This window comes from Rhinoderma darwinii, chromosome 10, assembly GCF_050947455.1.
Source record: "Rhinoderma darwinii isolate aRhiDar2 chromosome 10, aRhiDar2.hap1, whole genome shotgun sequence".
In the NCBI taxonomy this organism is placed as follows: domain Eukaryota; kingdom Metazoa; phylum Chordata; class Amphibia; order Anura; family Rhinodermatidae; genus Rhinoderma; species Rhinoderma darwinii.
This window is the reverse complement of record NC_134696.1, coordinates 17,233,961-17,255,153: the sequence shown is the minus strand read 5'-3', so window position 1 is coordinate 17,255,153 and position 21,193 is coordinate 17,233,961. Positions and strand designations below refer to the sequence as shown.

At 42.9% G+C, this 21,193-nt stretch overlaps 1 protein-coding gene across 2 annotated transcripts in view; it reads left to right on the top strand.

Annotated features, from left to right (window-relative positions):
- MEGF6 (multiple EGF like domains 6) overlaps positions 1–21,193 on the top strand; it is a 224,544-nt gene that overhangs the window by 194,256 nt on the left and 9,095 nt on the right. For both annotated transcript variants that reach the window (XM_075839401.1, XM_075839402.1), the window contains 18 exons: positions 1,408–1,536; positions 2,647–2,775; positions 3,970–4,104; positions 5,067–5,201; positions 6,897–7,022; positions 9,451–9,582; positions 9,991–10,119; positions 10,316–10,447; positions 12,106–12,234; positions 12,860–12,988; positions 13,293–13,421; positions 14,870–14,998; positions 16,422–16,550; positions 17,155–17,283; positions 19,691–19,819; positions 20,015–20,146; positions 20,585–20,713; positions 20,800–20,928. In XM_075839401.1, coding sequence (XP_075695516.1) covers positions 1,408–1,536; positions 2,647–2,775; positions 3,970–4,104; positions 5,067–5,201; positions 6,897–7,022; positions 9,451–9,582; positions 9,991–10,119; positions 10,316–10,447; positions 12,106–12,234; positions 12,860–12,988; positions 13,293–13,421; positions 14,870–14,998; positions 16,422–16,550; positions 17,155–17,283; positions 19,691–19,819; positions 20,015–20,146; positions 20,585–20,713; positions 20,800–20,928 — 2,340 coding nt within the window. The remainder of the gene's footprint in view (positions 1–1,407; positions 1,537–2,646; positions 2,776–3,969; positions 4,105–5,066; positions 5,202–6,896; positions 7,023–9,450; positions 9,583–9,990; positions 10,120–10,315; positions 10,448–12,105; positions 12,235–12,859; positions 12,989–13,292; positions 13,422–14,869; positions 14,999–16,421; positions 16,551–17,154; positions 17,284–19,690; positions 19,820–20,014; positions 20,147–20,584; positions 20,714–20,799; positions 20,929–21,193) is intronic.

Genomic DNA, 21,193 nt, shown 5'->3' with positions numbered 1-21,193 from the left:
CGGATATCTGCATTCGTGGCGCCTAATGTCGCCATTGCCAATATTATAAACAATTGTAGTTGCCACTTACATATTGAGCTAAATGAGCCCCATTAAGGAGCGGGGGAGGGGTCCGGAGTTCCCTTTCAATGTTTTTTATATTGTAAAAAGTTTTCAGACGTCGAAAAAGAAATTTAGGTTTTACTGCCAAATCCTTTGCCTCTTTGATATGACCATTTTATCAGGCGTCCCCTCTATACTGTATTATTATCCCTTCCTACAGCTTGGGGCAGAGGTAGTTGGGGCACCCTGACATACTACATCAAGGTGATTGCATGGGCACAACCACTGTGCCCACACGATTACGGTCCGGAGCTGTAGGGCTGAATTCACACTGCGATTACAATGTCCACTTAGTGCATGGCATGGGAAAGCTCCTGGCACATCAAACATATTCATAGGCCCCCATTGATCCTTTAATTTTCCTCCGTCCCAGGAGTGGCGCAGTTTGCCGCGATATTCCAATCAGCTGCGTCCTGCAAAAAAACGTAAACCGCATAGTATATGTTTTTTTACTTTGTACCCTATGGGTGAGAGATGCCACTGTATGCCTAGGAGGTGGCATCTGTCAGAGGCAGTGTAAATAGACCCTGATATACAGTGCCACGGGTTCAAGCTGATTTGCATTATTATAGGTGTTCCGGCTAATTTTGGGGGCACATTCCAGGGGTGGAAGGGTTCAGGGCTTAATAAGTCCCATGGTTTTGGATTCAAATATTGGTAAGTATATGCCCCGGGGGGTGTCTCTTGTGTAAATGTGTTGGGGTATACAGGGGTACGCCTTAGTGGATGCCAGTGCAGCCTTCTATGCACAGGCGCAATACCCCGGCCGGCATGCATAAATATGGCAGTATAGGTAAAAAATAAAGATGTAAAGTTAAAATCCCTTCAAAAAGTTCAGATAGTTTAAAAAAAAAAACAAAACATTTTTTCAATTAAATCTACACACTTGAAAATAAATAAATCCTACCTATTTGGTATCCCCATAACTGTAGCAAAAAAAATAATATAAAAAAAAATGTGCATTTTTTTTTTTTTTTTTTTGCTTTTCCTAACCCTAACAAATATGTACCCCAAAATGTTGTGTATTAAAAGACCTCACAGAGCTGCATCAATGCGAAAAAATAGAGTTTCTAAAAATGTTTTTGTTTGTTTTTTGTTTGCCCCCTGATATAATTCACCGTAGAACAGAAACTATTGCTTTATAATGACAGGAGGACCCGGATGAATGAATCATTGCCTCGCTCTGATGGTCCTAAAAATAAACAGATACAAGATGTCCGACTGATACCTCGCAGATGCGGCTCACACGGTGTCAGTCCGTCCGCCATTCCTCGTGATTATACTGGTTATTTTTCTCTCTTGTAGCTTGCCCAGAAGGAAAGTTTGGTCTGAATTGCAGCCAGAAATGTAACTGTAAAAATGGAGGAACGTGTGATGCCGTCACCGGCCAGTGCCGCTGCCCCCAAGGAGTGAGCGGGGAGTTCTGTGAGGACGGTAAGGTCTCTATATGGGAACCTTGATGAGATTTAATCTTGTACTTCAATTAATATTGAGTCCTGGAAAACCCCTTTAATAATAACACAATACTAATCTCTATGTAACTAAGCTGAAAAGCCTAAAGAGGATTGGTCACCTCTCCCGACATTTCTATTTTAGTAAATACTTCCATTCCCCATGAAATAACAATTCTGGAACATATTTTCATAGAGCTTTGCGTTGTACCATTCCTCTGTTATTCCTCCTGGAAATTTATGAATAAATTGATAACTGGGTGTTATCATTCCCCTCGTGAAAGGGGTGTGTCCCTACGCTGTCTCACTCTGTCAGCGCTGATTGGGCAGTATCAGTCTGTGTAGAGACACAACCCAAACTGGTAACACCCAGTTGTTCATTTATTCATACATTTTTAGGAGGGGTGACAGAGGAACAGCACAACGTAGAGATCTAAGAAAAGATGCTCCAGAATTGTTTATTCATGAGGATTACAATCATTTACTTAGACATGTCAGGAGAGGTGGCAGGTTTTCTTGAAGGTTTTTAAAAAAAATAATAATTATTATTTATTTATTTTTGCCTTTTCTGCTACTTTTGTGTTTACTATTATATAAAAGAAAATCGCCTTAAAGGGAAACACTGGGTAGAACTGATAAACTGTGTTATACTTTGGCAGAGGACACAAGGACTTAAAGAACACCAAATAGATAATCCCTGTGTCATGCTCTGCCCCCTCAGGCCCTGCACTACACATAACACAATGTATCACTTCAGTCCAGCCTGATCCTTAATTCCGTAATGTTCATCTATTATGGGAATTTCCCCCTTGGAGTGCTGGAGGGATCTGATAATAGAATAGGGAAGTGGGGACAAAATTAACTTTTTTGCCATAAGAGTCCATCAGCAGGATACAGGCCACCTTTTGCAGCAGCCTGTCTATGGAGTAGCAGACACAGGCTACAAACAATTTGATATCCTGTCTGTTTCCTTGCTCTAAATCCCCTGCATTGACATAAAGTTAAAATATGTCATTCTGGATGCCTGCTGTCACCACTAGGGGGAGCTTACTGCATACAGTTTATTAAAATATGAATCTGTCTTTTCTCATAGGTTGCCCAAAAGGTTATTATGGTAAAAACTGTAAGAAAAAATGTAACTGCGCCAATAAGGGCCGATGCCACATGATCCACGGAGCCTGTCTGTGTGAGGCCGGTCTCTACGGACGTTACTGCCACTTAGGTGAGGCCGCTTCCTGGATATTGCATGTCGTGTGCCAGTGATTCATACTGAGTCATTCTCGTCCTACATCCCCAACTACACAGCACTGATATGTCAATCATATACAGTATGAGGTGCTGAAAATCATAGGATCGGTCTACACCGCAATCTTATTTTCCACTTCTTATATGTGATGTGAAAATAAACCCATAGCATTGCTTCTATGATATTCAGTATATACCGTCGGCATTTCTTTAATATGAAGCACAAAAACAGGAAAACAATCAACATACATCTTGCCTGAGTCCCCCATAGAACAGGCATGTCAATTATCTAAAGATAAGCAGCGCCCAGACACATCCTTATCTTGTGGGAAACCAAAGTTCTCCTAGCCTAGACTATAACATTGATAGTCTAAACTTAGGACAGACCCTCAATGTTTGGTCAGCGGCAGTTCAACCTCTTTCATTGTCACAGATCAACACAATGAACCGGCCGCAACGCTCACATGGGATGAGCTGCAGTACCAGGCACGTCCACTCGTACAGTCCAGCCACTAAACCTATCCTATGTAAATTATAAAGGGGATGCCTCTCTCATACCAGTGCCGCAACCCCTTCACTGTGCTGATTGATAGTGGTCCCAGAAGTCCTGGATAGTCCCTACTTGCCTATTTGTTAGTCAGTAGGGGCATTAGCAAGATCCTGAAGCAAACAAATAATCTTGTAGAAATCTTGGAAATAAGCAGGGTACTATCACACCTTGGTTTTCTCCATGTTTTAGGTGATATGAAGGGGTGGGGCTTAGTACCAGAGGGGTGGGGCTTAATACAAGAGGGGTGGTGCTCACTACTATAAGGGTGAGGCACACTACTAGAGGGGTGGGTCTTAATGCTAGAGGGGTGGGTCTTAATGCTAGAGGGGTGGGGCTTTTGCTTAGGACGAATTACAGTCAGACCAGCGGTGTAAGTTGCTGCCTCTGAGTAGGGGGAGAAAGGAGGGGGAGATAAAATGTATGCTCACAGGATAATAGAAGTAGATTATAAACCACGTCATCTTTTCATGGCTTCATTTCATGGACTGAGCCGCTGACTTGAAGAATCCCCTGTGGCTGTTGGTCCAGGCTGCTAAATGTTGAGCGCCGCTGCCCATAAAATATTTGCCCAATGTAAATAATTGACCTAAGTATGTTACTTCTTATCATTTCTATTTCTAGCTTGCCCAAAGTGGACGTATGGACCCGGCTGTTCCAAAGAGTGCGCCTGTGTGCAGAGCAATACACTGGAGTGCGGTAAAGGGGACGGGATGTGCACCTGTAAACCGGGCTACCACGGAGCATCCTGTGACCATAGTACGTAACAAAGACAAGGCACCAATCACTTCTTGCCAGACAATTGCTTTGTTTCAAAATAAGGAACAAATGAGTTCCTTGATGATAGAAGTCGCCTCGCGGCGCAATGATTCCACGGTCATGATGGTTAGGGTCCGCAAATTCTACCTGGCTTCAATTTAATGTGGATGAAATTGGGATTCACCACTTTTAAACAGCTGCCAACTTCTCAGCTGGCTCCAGCTATGCATGGCTGATCTGCTGCCACTAGGTGGTGCCGCAATATAATAACGTAGCACCACCTGGTGGCCAGAAAACAGAAAATAATGTGCCTCCTTAAAGGGGTTTTCTCATCAGGACGTCATAGAGGGGGGACCCCAGTCTATGTGCCATAACGGAGAGCCGCTCTAGAGAGCGGCTCCAGCTCTGGCGGTCCCGTTGCGTCCTTGCATTACATGCTACGTTGTGTGGCTGATTACAGCTCCCCCGTCAATAACATCTGATCGCTGGGGGTGAGAGAAGCCACGCTGGCTTCTTATATAAAAGGCGTTGTCTTCATGAGACGACCCCTTTCTAATTAGGTTGTCCGGGATTAAAAAAAACAAGGCTGCTTTCTTCCAAACACAGCGCCACACCTGTCCATGGGTTGTATGTGGTATTGTGATTCAGTCTCTTTCACTTGGAGCTGAGCTTCAGTACCAGACACAACCCATGGACAGGTGGGGCACTGTTTTTGGAAGAAAGCAGCCATGTTTTTCTAATCCCGGTTAACCCACTTAACGACTGTGAACTTGGCACCTGCTGCTGTATACTGTGAGCCCCGGGTATTCCTAAACGGGGAAATGTGAGTGGCGGCAGGAATTAACCCTGTCTTGTATGCCAAAGGTTGAAAGTGAATTGATGCCCTTCTTCCATTATTCAGCCGTAGAGCAATGTTATATGTAAGAAATGACTTGTCACTGAACGTTTCTTCACCTTCATAGAATGTAACTCTGGATTTTATGGAATTGGCTGCAAAAGTAAATGCACCTGCCAGCGAGACACGTCCTGTGACCACACAAATGGGAAGTGTCTCAAGCAATGTCCGCAGGGATACCACGGGGAAAACTGCGACCAAGGTAACATTTACACGTACAATGGAAGAGAACTGGTTATGTATGTGTTATGCAATAGGTGCGGAGACTGATCCGGTAAAACGGCCAATGTCCTTTGAGGGTTAATTGGCCAAAATTTTTAAGACTGAGATATGACCTTGCATGACATGACCCCTGACAAGCAACTCTGATCTCAGCACGGGAACCAAAGAGCTTAGAGCTGATTCATGTCTGACAGTCTGGTTGCTAGGGTCTTTTCAATGCGTGATCACACAGCACATCCTTAGGAACCAGTCTGTCTGCCATCACTTAGTCGTTGGCTCAGGGCAGTATTGGCACTGAACTTAGGGCATTGAAAGTTACTCAAAACGTAAACCTTTATTTATCTGATGCATTATACACACGCTTTCTGTTATTCCTCTTAGAAATGTATAAATAAATCGACAGCTGGGTGTCACCATTCCCATTGTCAAAGGGGCGTGTCCCTGCACAGTCTCACTCTGTCATCACTGATTGGACATTGTCAGTCTGGGTAGGGACACACCCCCAACTGGTAATACCCAGTTGTCAATTTATTCATAAATTTCTAAGAGGAATAACAGAGGAACGGCACACAGAAAAAAAGCAAAAAGCTCCAGAATTCTTATTTCATGGGGAATAAAACTATTTACTCAAACAGACCTGTCAGGAGAGGTAATAGGTCCTCTTTGGGCTTGTCCACATGTAACGGAATTGCTGCGGAAAATTTCTGCAGCGATTTTGTTGAAAGTAGCAGAGTTCCCGCTGCTTCGAAAGCGCACCATTTCCTGCGTTTTAAATTTTGTCGTTTTTCTCAATGTTGGGAGATGGAGGCCTCTCCTCAAAAAAACGCAGCAACTCTGTCCACTTTCCGCAGCAGGAATGGACATGCTGCGGTCCGAAAAATACGCACCGCAGACCAATTTCTGGTCAGAATTTTTACGCAGCGCGTGGATGAGATTTGTGGACAAGCCCTTTAATTAGATTGTTGCATACAAACTTAAGAAAAGTTTTCTCCGGAAGTTCAGGGATTACTTTACTTTTACGGCACGTTCGGGGAGCATTGATTGTATTCAGACCTCAGTAATTCAATTTCAATTAAAATGCTTTAGTGCCGTGTGGAGGGATAAATGACCTAGATCTATACTTCATCCTCTAGTAAGGAAGCGCTGACTGAATCTTTATGGTTTAATAGTGTGAGCTGTGGGCTGAGTGATTCTCTTATGGATACAACTTGTGTCCTGGGGCGTCCGGGTCATGAACATTACAATAGGTAGAACAGGACAGAACAGGGAGAATGTTCTTCTATTTATTTCTATGTCGGGGATCTTGTTGTGTTGCTCATGGACTCAACCTCGGGGGTGTTTGGAGTCATATTCCAGACATTACTGTCCATGCAAATGTTCTGCTCGTAGACTGCACAGCCTGCTTCATTACACAATGTATTATATTATTATTATTATTACTATTTATTATGATTTATTATTACTATTATTCTATTTTATTATTATTCTATTTTATCATTATTATATTTTTATACTATTCCTATTGTTATTACTATTCTATTTTATTATAATATTATTACTATGATTATTATATTATTACTATTATTATTATTATATTATTATTATATTATTACTGTGATTATTATTATATTTTATTATATTATTATTATTATTGATATATTTGCATTGCACACAGAATGTCCTGCAGGAACACATGGACTGAACTGTTTAGAGTCCTGCGCATGTGGAGGAGCTCCGTGTAATCATGTGGATGGAACTTGCATTTGCCCAGCTGGTAAAACTGGATCAGACTGCTCCACAGGTAAACAGGAGGCAAACATTGTGGTGACATTATTGCATTATATCTGCTAAATACATTATCATGAAAAATCCTCACTGGCACAGACCGGTCACCTCTCCTGACATGTCTATTTTACTAAATACTTGTATTCCACATGAAATAACAATTCTGGAACAAATTTTCTTAGAACTTTGTGTTTTGCCGTTCCTCTGTTATTCCTCCTAGAAATGTATGATGTTACCATTCACCTTGTCATTAAAGAATTAACGTGCTAACTAGAACCAAAACCCTTTCAGAACAGTACACCCTAGCGCTCAAAGCAGCAAAGACACGCAACCTATAATGTTATCTATTAGCAACAGTTAACCTACATGTTGACTGTTTCCATTTCAATTTCTCATTCCTCTTCTCCCAGGTGGCAAAATATAGTAAGTACGACCCTCTCTTGTCTCTCAAGACAAACGAAATGTGCTGCTTAACGTCTGACAGGGATCTGACCTGTTGTCCTATTGACAGGTGCCATATTAACCCTTCATAGTCCTACATCTCATCACAAAACTATGGATAGTTTTAATTCTTATTATTTTTTTAAAGAAATTCAAGTGCATTTTTGGCAATTTTATCATAAATGTATTTCATACCAGTAAACGCAAGCAAATCTACTGAGGAAAACAATAGCGCAACAGTGCTGCGGAGCCACTTGACAGAATATGCCATATATATATATATATATACCCACCCCCCCCCCCCCCACTGTGTAGATAAATGTGGTTATTTCTTTCATCTCCCCATTAAATCAGGGAATTAGCAGCGGTGACATCTGACGTCTCAGGAGTGATTTATTGAGCAGACGGGTTGGATCGCTCTAGTTTTGCTGCCAGTTGTGGATTGAAGGGAATTTTTGGGTTTTGTGAGATTCTTTTTAGTCACGTAATATAACTGCGGCGGCTCCGGTGCGTTATTATAAGATGAGCGCAGATACAAGGCAAAGTCGACACCAGTCACATCCCTAGAGGAAAGCAATTGTCAGCGTGCCTTAAAAGGGCAATATCATAAAATTAAAAATACTAGCCCCTTAATACGCTCCTCTTCCTTAATCCTGTTGTATCCCAGATCATAATCCAAAAAGATTGCAATAATGCGGTGCCCATGTTGTCTTTGCTCCTTCTTTTCCCCCCTCCAGGGTTGTCCCATTAGTGTCCGAAGGTTTCAACTCCTGTTGAAAAGGTCGACTAAACCCACTCCTTAAAGGGGTTGTCCCATCTGGGGCTTCGTCTGCTTTTTGTCTGGTAGGGACCCCGCAGGCAAAAACTTTCCCTGCAATTCTGACAGTCAAACTAAGCGACACCCCTTCATTTAAGCCCTCCAATATGATGTCATTAACATTTGAATACCCAAAGTGGGGCACCCCTGTGGTAATTAGTGGGATGCAGAGGTAAAGGGGATTTTTGAGATTTTATAGACATGGCTGCTATCTTCCCAAAAATAAAGCGCCACTCTCTTGTTTGCTGGCTGTGTCTGGTATTGCAGCTGAGACTCAAGCACCGATGCTGTATCCAGGCAAATGGGTCTCCACTGCAATACCAGACTGTACCAATGTATGAGAGTGGCGCTGTTTTTGGAAGAGAGCAGCCATGTTTTTATAATCTCTTGCAACCCCATTATATGAATTTATCAGATACACGGCCAATTCGGAACAGTTCAGTGAATAGGAACGCACAGCAAATAATAAATGGATCTGTTTGCAGCAATTAGCCTGCTTGTTGACGGTTTCCAGATTGCAGCATGATTTATTTTTCATTTCAAATTAGTTTCATGTACTACGTAGAGTAAAACAGAACTGAAAAATAAGTCTTACAATAGCGATGAAGAGATACTAGAATGGATATTTGCTCACTATGGAGCTTCTCTTTAACCATCAATAGAAAAACATGGTTGTTTTCTTTTAGACACAGCGCCACACCTGTCCACAGGATGTGTCTGGTATTGCAGCTCTACTACATTGCACTGAACGTGGCTGAGCTGCAATATCTCCCCCACCCTTTGGACACGGGAGGCGCTGTTTTGGAAGAAAGCAGCCATGTTTTTCTTAATCCTGTACAACCCCTTTAAGGTGTCCCTCCAAACAGGAATGACCATTCATATCCTAGTGGTTGTCACTCACCCACCCCCTTATGGTTAGTGATTGTTCTAGGTTGGGTGGGTTTTGACTTCAGCACCCTGCAGAAAAGCATCATGGTCCCATTGTACCCGCACCGCCTCTCGTGTCACTACTCCGACCCTGACAAGCGAGCAGTTAACAGGAGTCGCATTAAGTTCTTCTTTTGGCTCAGCTTCAGTTCTGGATTTACAAGCAGCATTTTGGAGCCGGGGTGAGAGCCGAGGAATTAACAAGTGGCCTCGTGGTCTGAGCTTGTAAATACTTCCCATTCTTGTGTGTCTGTTGCAGATTGCCCCATAGGACGTTGGGGGGACGGCTGTCAGGAGGTCTGCCCGCCGTGTGACAATAATGGCAGCTGTGACCCCGCCACAGGGAAATGCATCTGCGGGTCAGGCTACACAGGGGACCACTGCAGGGACAGTAAGTACCACAATGTAACAAAGCCGCACCTCTGTAAAGAAACTCACCGTTGTACGGTGCAAATGAAGCCTCCGTTGACTATAGATGATGATCATAATGTTCAATTCCAACTTCTAGCGTGTTCATCCTGATCCCCCTGATGCACGAATAGAATTCCAGAACTGCCGCAATAGCGGAAACTTTTACACAGACAGAGGGAGTGGAAGGGGGTGTAACAAGGCAGATGTACATGCCACTCAGGGTCTGTAGAAAGCTGGGTGACCAACCCTATTGGTTATGTGATAGAGGCCATATCCGCACAATTACCCATATCCGCCTTCATGCTGTTTTTTGGTGCCTGTATGACTCCTGAACAAACAAAAAATGAAGACAGTATATAAAAAAAATCTATATATATTTTATCTATAGGATGCCCCACTGGTTGGTTTGGGCATGGCTGCCAGTCACGATGCCTCTGTCAAGATGACGGCCAGTGTGACCCATTAACTGGCAGATGTACTTGCCCACCTGGATTTACAGGACACAACTGCAGGAGAGGTACATGGAGCGATACTTTACATTACTGTTACATTAACGCCGTCGCGGCACCATCCAGAACCAACAGTCCGGAAACCACAATCAATTACTTTTGCTTCCAGACTATCAGATTGCTTATTTTCTGGATTATTGGACCTTCTGTATCTCACAGGTAAATTTGATAGTCCGAGGCTTCTAACATTTCCTTCCTTTGCAGCTTGTGATAGCGGACACTGGGGCGCCGATTGTGTCAATAGCTGCAACTGCAGCAACGGAGACTGGGGCTGTAACCCTACGACGGGCGAATGTGTCTGCGAATCCGGGTACACTGGAAGGCGATGTGAGCAGAGTACGTTCATTCCTCTTTACAATGGTATTTTCCTAACCCGTTATTACTACAAGTCCCAGCATTCCCTGACAACCATGGTCGTGTTTTACCTTCCAGTGTTTGGGGTGAGAAGTAGGAAAACTTATTGTGCCAACCAATATCAGTTTCCTTACAATAGTGCCAGTCCTAGCAGTGCTTAATATGCTAACCACCTCCCATTCCCCGATCAAATGGGGCTACCCCATGTCAGTGGCCAGAGTATCACCGGTCCCACCATTGCACGTACTGTCCATGACTGCGCCAGATTCCCATACTCTGTATCCGCTGACAGCCAGGAAGCCTCCGGTGAGCAGTCAGAGGTTGTGTGTATATTATGCCCTCTACCTGCACCGGCACGGTCATCTAGGACTGTTCTACTGAATCCGCAATGGATTTGGAGGTCATGCAGCCTGACTTATAATTTTTTAGCGCCGGATCACATCAGGCGAGAAATGGGGTCACCACCTAAGCCGAAACTTTCCACTCCATTGTCAGTTACTCCTAAGCACCCAACAGACTCCCTGATCAGATGAACTGCTTCAAGGACTCACTCCGGGGCCCCAGAAAGGTCATTAGTCCCAACCCTCAGAGCCATCAGTGAATTTTCCACTCCCCTCCCCCACTGTACACTAGAGTACACCAGAGAATCTAATATCATCCACTAGAAGCCAAGAAATGATCCATCACTGGTCACCACTAAACACAAGGGATATTACTACACACCTCCGCACCGGATGTATGTACCCCAATCTCATAGACCCACCCCCTGGGAGGCTCTCAGGATGGACTACTTCCTTGCTGCACTCGTTTTATTTCTGGCAACAGGGAACTCTAGAAAGAACCAAGGAGGAAGGACAACTTAAGTTACCCAGAAGTGATTGTGGCATGCACAATGTGGGTATGTTACTTGGGCAGGGTCTGGCGCGGTTACTTGGGCAGGGTCTGGCGCGGTTACTTGGGCAGGGTCCGGCGGAGTTACTTGGGCAGGGTCCGGCGGAGTTACTTGGGCAAGGTCCGGCGGGGTTACTTGGGCAGGGTCCGGCGGGGTTACTTGGGCAGGGTCTGGCGGGGTTACTTGGGCAGGGTCTGGCGGGGTTACTTGGGCAGGGTCTGGCGGGGTTACTTGGGCAGGGTCTGGCGCGGTTACGTGGGCAGGGTCTGGCGCAGTTACGTGGGCAGGGTCTGGCGCAGTTACGTGGGCAGGGTCTGGCGCAGTTACGTGGGCAGGGTCTGGCGCAGTTGGGCAGGGTCTTGCGGAATTACTTGGGCAGGGTCTGGCGCAGTTACTTGGCAGCGCGTGACATTATAGTTTGGGCACTGTAAGGCAATGGTTTACCCAGCCTTATAATAATTCTTGCATTAATGCCCCCAACATTTTTATTTCTGATTACCAAACCCCCCATTCCTTTCTGTACCCTAATTCCTTTCCAAGTAGATAAAAGAAGGGAAAAACAACATAACAAGAACATAATCTCATTTATATGCTTCCCCAGAAACTCTGCCGCGTTAGGCATGTGCCTGGTTTGCCAATGGGGTAAATCTCATGGGTGTAACCCTACAGTACTGACATTACATAGCGCTGCCAGAATCTGATCTTCAATGCCCGTTACATCATCAGGAATTCCTCTTTATCCTGACAGAGTGCCCGGCCGGCTGGTATGGTTCAGACTGCAGGCACCAGTGTCAGTGTGAAAATGGGGCCCTCTGCGACCATGTGAGTGGAGCCTGCACCTGTGCCCCAGGCTGGCGAGGGACCTACTGTGAGATCGGTAAGTAGATGAATGGTTGATTCTTTCATGGTTCAGATAAGGAGACTGGGGGAGGGGGTCTCAGACGTTCATCTAGGCCTCGGGCTCCCAGTGATTGCCTTGGGCATAATGACAGAGTGACAGATACTGAGAACATTAGTCACATGGAGGAAACGACTGTTCTTTGGTTTTGTGCCGCGCAGCCGATCATCGTGTATTTCAGTCATGGCGTGAACATAAAAGCTGCGTTACATTTAGCAGAGCCGTTTGGTTTCAACGTTCAGCACAACATGAGAAGATGAGTGTAGAATAATAGCAACAAGTACAAAAAGGGCATACATACTATAAAGCAGTGGTCTACATCCAAAACTACAACCCCCAACATGTTCTGACAGCCCAACATCTGGCAAATCACTGCTCCAAAGTAAGTACACCCTTGCCCTCATAGGTTACGTCCCTGCAACACATTTTGCCATCTCGACTATGGACACCAACATGCTTGGAAACCCTGCTTGGAAAATCTTGCGTTTGCCCCTGGGGGGCCCTTCAAGTTATGAGCCCCCTCTTGAAGCTAAACATTGCCCTAATAAAGTGTTGTCTAAAGCATCAAAGGCCTTCACTATTCTGTCTTGTAACCTTATTACAGCATGTCCAGAAGGATTCTACGGTACTGACTGTGCCAACAGCTGCCAGTGCGCCAATGGCGCCAGCTGCAACCGTATTACTGGGGCCTGCACGTGCCAGGACGGTTGGTTAGGACCTTCATGCAACCACAGTAAGTTATTTGACATGCAGATAATTTATTTTACTGATGTTCAACTTTTTCCAGCCACGAACTTGCAGCTGAAATGGTCCGTGCCCGCCATGCCACGTATATACAGCGCCGGGAATCAGGTGGATTGAATGGCGTGTTAACGGCTGGGGCAGTGTCAGTAGATGAAGGAATACGGTCACCAGTTGTATCCGTTTTGTTAAGACGATTAGAAAATAAAATCGGTGATGTCATCAGTTGCTTTGGAGAATATTTATTGGTTCATAAAGTTCTCGCTTGTAATATATCTCATGTTTTTACCTTGTAGAATGTGAGGAGAACAGATACGGAAGAGGCTGCAAAGAGACGTGTCTGTGTTATAATGGCGCCAAGTGTCACCACGTCAACGGGGCGTGCGTCTGTACACCGGGATGGACTGGACCACGGTGCGAGCAAGGTAAGTCTAGACTCGGGAAGCAAAAACATTCTGTCCCTGAGGAGGTTGTATGAGATTAGACAAAAGTGTTTTTGTGTTTTTTTCCCAGTAACAGCGCCACCCTTGTCCTTGGGCTGTAGCTGGTATTGCAATTCAGCTGCATTCGGCCCTTTTCTAATTTATCTGTATCTGGGAATGTTAGGTGATAGCCAATGTGGGCTCGGTAATGACAGCCAAGTCCGTTATCACACAACTTTCCCAGGCTCCTGAATCGCTATTCTACTTAGTTGTGTACGGATTCTTCCACCTCTCCCATAATATCGTATAACAAGGCGTACGTCTGGGAGCCTTACCAAAAACCAGTGTAACTAATAACACCCATCAAGGCTGGTGTTGGAGAAAATGGGAGCCTGGCCAAAAGGCGACGTAGAACCCCTGACCGCCATTTTTATACAGTTTTTTTATTGTAATATCAAAAGCTGCACAGACAGACATACGAATACACTATAATATTTATACCAAATTACCATCATACAATGTCAAATAATACTTCCATACAGTGGCCATACAATATTGCCAATCAGTACATATATAATACCGCCATATAATGCGCATATAATACCATCACACTGTATCCAAATAATAACAATACTTGCATACAGCGCCCACATAACACTGCCAATAAGTACACAAGTTATGCCCCCAAACAATGGCCAAGTAATAAAACATAACACTACCATGCCATACCCATATAAAAAACGCTGCATGTTGCCCAAAAATTCTACCATATAGTGGCAATATAATACAGTGCCCAAAATATTCTGTTTCCAAATAATACTCCAGGTGACGTCCCTGGTGGTCTAGGGCAGTGAAGGTGTTAACCGCTGGACTGTGTGTTTTACCAGCCTCACCGTTCTCTTTATGACGGGCTCAGTGTACATGAAATACTGGAACACACCGTGAAGCGGAAAATTCTCCACGGTCCGGTTACTGCTGGGACCATTTAGGCCCCTCGGCATTTGCCAAGTTTGCCCCCCCCCCCCCCCGTTTAATGTTCCCTTGCAGAAAGCTGCCGTTTTCATGGACCTTGCCCCGTACAGATGACAGAATATCAGACGGCAGACTATTAGCCATTGTGCCTGAACTGCTACCTCTGCACCCCCAATAGCTACGCCGCTGCTGTTTACTGATCCTTTATGATCATTACAGAAGAGAGAGGGGACTGTGAGGCTTCAGGGCCGCTAATGGCAACTTCTTACCTCCCTCCATATGTATAACCTGCATGTTCAGCTTTAATCATTGATCTACAATTGTCTGATGTCGTCTCACTGACCAAGGGCAATCCAACTCTGCAACGTCACCAGTGGGTTTTTCCCATTTCATGCTCCACATCAGAAAGGTATAGTCCTATTTTACAATAAAAATAAACTGATATTAAACAAATATCACATCCACTTGTATTTCCCCAGCTTGTCAAGATGGTTTCTATGGAGAGAAGTGTATTCAGCAATGTATCTGTAGAAACGGAGGAGCCTGCAATCACATCACAGGTCGCTGCGTTTGCCCTAAAGGTTGGACGGGATTGGCGTGTGAACTGGGTGCGTAATTCCTCATAATAAAAATAATCAGCTGTAGCCTTACCCTGTGTAGTAGAAATCTCTTTACCCCCTGTAGTCATGTCTTTACACCCTGTAGTCATGTCTTTACACCCTGTAGTCATGTCTTTACACCCTGTAGTCATGTCTTTACACCCTGTAGTCATGTATTTACACCCTGTAGTCATGTCTTTACACCCTGTAGTCATGCCTTTACACCCTGTAGTCATGTCTTTACACCCTGTAGTCATGTCTTTACACCCTGTAGTCATGTCTTTACACCCTGTAGTCATGTCTTTACACCCTGTAGTCATGTCTTTACACCCTGTAGTCATGTCTTTACACCCTGTAGTCATGTCTTTACAACATGTAGTCATCTCTTTACCCCCTGTAGCAATGTCGTAACACTGTGTAGTCATCTCCTTACCCCCTGTAGCCATCTCTTAACACCCGGTAGCCATCTTTTTACATCCTGTAGCCATCCCTTTACACCCTGTAGCCATCTCTTTACACCCTGTAGCCATCTCTTTACACCCTGTAGCCATCTCTTTACACCCTGTAGCCATCTCTTTACACCGTGTAGCCATCTCTTTACACCGTGTAGCCATCTCTTTACACCGTGTAGCCATCTCTTTACACCGTGTAGCCATCTCTTTACACCGTGTAGCCATCTCTTTACACCCTGTAGCCATCTCTTTACACCCTGTATTAATCTCTTTACACCCTGTATTAATCTCTTTACACCCTGTATTAATCTCTTTACACCGTGTAGTCATCTCTTTACACCGTGTAGTCATCTCTTTACACCGTGTAGTCATCTCTTTACACCGTGTAGCCATCTCTTTACACCGTGTAGTCATCTCTTTACACCGTGTAGTCATCTCTTTACACCGTGTAGCCATCTCTTTACACCGTGTAGCCATCTCTTTACACCGTGTAGCCATCTCTTTACACCGTGTAGCCATCTCTTTACACCGTGTAGTCATCTCTTTACACCCTGTAGTCATCTCTTTACACCCTGTAGCCATCTCTTTACACCCTGTAGCCATCTCTTTACACCCTGTAGCCATCTCTTTACACCCTGTAGCCATCTCTTTACACCCTGTAGCCATCTCTTTACACCCTGTAGCCATCTCTTTACTCCCTGTAGCCATCTCTTTACTCCCTGTAGCCATCTCTTTACACCGTGTAGCCATCTCTTTACACCCTGTAGTCCTCTCTTTACACCCTGTAGTCCTCTCTTTACACCCTGTAGTCATCCATTTACAACCTGTAGTCATCTCTTTACACCCTGTAGTCATCTCTTTACACCCTGTAGTAATCCTACTGCTAAGGAAATACCTAGGTTCTGTGAATACTTACTACATCAGTTATGACCAGTGTGGAGAATCCGTGACCTTTTACATCTGATTTTCTGATGTTCTAGAATGTTCTCCAGGAAAATATGGAGACAATTGTCTGCAAAACTGCACTTGTCAAAACGGCGGACTATGCGATCATGGAACAGGTGCTTGTATGTGCCCAGCAGGGTGGACTGGAGAATCTTGTCAGACAGGTGGGTGAAGGTACAAAATAAAAGACAACCTGTCATGGGAGATACAGCTCTTTCTGGGGGGGTGGTGTATACGGTTTATTATCATCCATCATTACAAGTCACTTCTTGGTGAGTTTGTGGTGGGCTAGTGCTTATACACAGCAGCCAATCTGAACAAGCAGAGCTGTAGTGTACAGCAGCGGCGTAAGCTAAAGCTCCTTGGCCCCCCAACCTAACACATGACATTTATAATATTGGTGTCTTCTTATTTGGCAGAGGGTGCCCTTGGGCACCAGCATGGGTGCAACTGCTACCTCTGCACCCCCTGTATCGCCCCTGGTGTACAGCATTGGGGAGGGACCAAGCAGTAGCCTGAGCCTGTACTAAAACTGGAGGTGGATTTTAGACTACCTCAAACTCCAATAAGTAATGCAGCTAAGAAGGAGTCACTGACAATAGGTTTTGATGCAGAGCTAAACATCAGCTAACAGTAAAGTAAACAGATGACACAACCCATGTAGTAACTTTTATATAAGATGGGATTGTCACTTTGTCCTGTGATCCCTGCTGCATTATATCCACTGATAATCTATAGATAATATTACGTAACATTTCTATGTTGCAGCCTGTCCAGCAGGGACGTTTGGAGTCCAGTGCCTGGAAAAATGTGAATGTCGATACGGTAATTCCTGTCACCACATTACTGGTTCCTGTGACTGTCCCACAGGATGGAGAGGAAAACATTGTGATAAGTGTAAGTTGTCTAAAACCAAAAAATTATAAACACTTCTTATTTTGTAAAACTGGAATCTGGAATCCACAAGATTAAGAAAAGAGACTATGTAGAATAAATATTTTTTTCTGAATGTCCTTTCCATCATGCCTTAGAAAGAAGAACAAATTTCATATTCTCTCTACCCTGGCAAGAGCTTTCTCCTGTGCTCTTTGTCACCCAGTAATGCCCTCCTTATAAGCTGCCATTCTGCAGCAAGAACTATAACACTGACCCTTGGAAAAGAACATAAGTAGTATAATACTTTCCCCTATGTACAAGAATATAATTACTATAATACTGGCCCTATATACAAGAATATAATTACTATAATACTGCCCCTATATACAAGAATATAACTACTATAATACTGCCCCCTATATACAAGAATATAATTACTATAATACTTTCCCCTATGTACAAGAATATAATTACTATAATACTGCCCCCTATATACAAGAATATAACTACTATAATACTGCTCCTATGTACAAGAATATAACTACTATAATACTGCCCCTATATACAAGAATATAACTACTATAATACTGCCCCCTATATACAAGAATATAACTACTATAATACTGCCCCATATGTACAAGAATATAACTACTATAATACTGCCCCCTATGTATAGGAATATAACTACTATAATACTGCCCCCTATATACAAGAATATAACTACTATAATACTGCTCCTATATACAAGAATATAACTACTATAATACTGCCCCATATGTACAAGAATATAACTACTATAATACTGCCCCCTATGTATAGGAATATAACTACTATAATACTGCCCCCTATATACAAGAATATAACTACTATAATACTGGCCCCTATGTACAAGAATATAACTACTATAATACTGCCCCTATATACAAGAATATAACTACTATAATACTGCCCCCTATATACAAGAATATAACTACTATAATACTGCCCCCTATATACAAGAATATAACTACTATAATACTGCCCCTATGTACAAGAATATAACTACTATAATACTGCCCCTATATACAACAATATAACTACTATAATACTGCTCCTATATACAAGAATATATCTACTATAATACTGCCACCTATATACAAGAATATAACTACTGTAATACTGCTCCCTATATACAAGAATATATAACTACTATAATACTGCTCCTATATACAAGAATATAACTACTATAATACTGCTCCTATGTACAAGAATATAACTACTATAATACTGCTCCTATATACAAGAATATAACTACTATAATACTGCTCCTATATACAAGAATATAACTACTATAATACTGCTCCTATATACAAGGATATAATTACTATAATACTGCCTCCTATATACAAGAATATAACTACTATAATACTGCCCCTATATACAAGAATATAATTACTATAATACTGCCTCCTATATACAAGAATATAACTACTATAATACTGCCTCTATATACAAGACTATAACTACTATAATACTGCCACTATATACAAGAATATAGCTACTATAATACTGCCCCCTATATACAAGAATAGAACTACTATAATACTGCCTCCTATATACAAGAATATAACTACTATAATACTGCCCCTATATACAAGAATATAACTACTATAATACTACCCCTATATACAAGAATATAACTACTATAATACTGCCCCCTATGTACAAGAATATAACTACTATAATACTGCCCCTATATACAAGAATATAACTACTATAATACTGCTCCTATATACAAGAATATAACTACTATAATACTGCTCCCTATATACAGAAATATAACTACTATAATACTGCCCCTATGTACAAGAATATAACTACTATAATACTGCCCCCTATATACAAGAATATAACTACTATAATACTGCCCCCTATGTCCAAGAATATAACTACTATAATACTGCCCCCTATATACAAGAATATAACTACTATAATACTGCCCCCTATGTACAAGAATATAACTACTATAATACTGCTCCTATATACAAGAATATAACTACTATAATACTGCCCCTATGTACAAGAATATAACTACTATAATACTGCCCCTATGTACAAGAATATAACTACTATAATACTGCTCCCTATATACAAGAATATAACTACTATAATACTGGTCCTATATACAAGAATATAACTACTATAATACTGCCCCCTATATACAAGAATATAACTACTATAATACTGCCCCCTATATACAAGACTATAACTACTATAATACTGCCCCTATATACAAGAATATAACTACTATAATACTGCCCCTATATACAAGAATATAACTACTATAATACTGCTCCCTATCCATATTAATATGGATCTGAATGAAGGACAGAATTTTGTAGTTTTTTGTGCACATACTGTAAATAATATCTATTTTGATATTTTCTAGCTTGTCTCCCGGGCTCATATGGTGATCAGTGCTCGAAGATTTGTAATTGCCCCCACGGAACCCCATGTAATCACATCACCGGGGAGTGTGGTTGTCCACTAGGATTCACAGGCAACGGATGTGACCAAAGTAAGTGACGGAGTTCAAAAACAAACAAAACTGAATTTCATCTTAATTTCTTGCTGCTGTTCGGTCTCAAGTCTCCATCGTCCGTTGTATTTATAGAACAGAATAGTTAATATTTACCTTCGCTGTCATAGTAAAGTTATTGGCTTCCTTGATGAGGATCAAATGTCAATTTCTTGTCTTTCCTGTCCCCCCCAGCTTGTGTTCCAGGAACATATGGCTTGAATTGTGGCAACATTTGCCAGTGTCCCGGTCAGCATCAAGACTGCCACCCAGTGACCGGGGAGTGTATCTGCGCTCCAGGATATCACGGACACACGTGTCAGCTAAGTAAGTGCATTAATATTTAATGTCCTAGAAAGCAAAACAAGGAAACCACGTATCCCGAAGATCGAGCTGTGTCTTTAAAGGGATTCTCCATCTGAAAACGTATTTTTATAAAGCCTATAGTCTTGCCCCTTCTCTGCTTTTAGCTCAATGCCAATTTAGCCTTGGACTTCAGAGCGGAGTTATCTTTGACAGACTGGTTGCTATGTAAAAGGCTGTGTCCCTAGCAACCAGGAAACCTTTGCAGACAGATATCTCCAGGGGTTTAGGGTAATTGATGGAAATCTGAGATTTCTCCCGGTCCATCAAGATTGATATTAAAACCCTATCGTCATTTACCGTTCAGTGGGAGACACGGTTTCCTAGATGTATAATAACCTGTCTATGGCCCCAGAAAAATAAAATGGCCCCCACTAAATGTTCGAAATATTCACATTCCAGAATGTACCGGTGGATTTTATGGCCGAAACTGTGAGCATCAATGTAAGTGTAAGAACGGCGGCCATTGCGAAGCCACAAGTGGAGCGTGCCATTGTCCGCCGGGGTACGTGGGAGCTGATTGCGGCACTGGTAAGCATCTATATCACTGGTGATGCAATTCTGTATATACCGATATACCATCTTCACATCATATAATTGGTGGTGTTCTGTTACAGTGTGTCCTCCAGGAAGATATGGGAATGGATGCACCCATGTGTGTCACTGTGGTCCTAATGGTTCCTGTGATCATGTGACTGGCGATTGTGTCTGTGCGCCTGGAAGAAGAGGACCGAACTGCGAACACGGTATGAATGCCGGGGGTTCGGCTCATGTGGGGGGCACAGCTGATCGCCAGGGCACCCTTGGAAATGAATAGGTTTCTTTGTTCTGCTTGGCTCAATGTAGCCGCTCTCACAATTAGGGGACCCCATTACTATTTGCTCCATATATTCTAGTCGAGCCCCTCAAATATAACGTGAAAATAAAGTGAAGTTCTGGGGATAATTACATTAGAGAATGTGCATATTAATAATCTGGTGGGGATGACCGACCCTCGGATACATGGACACT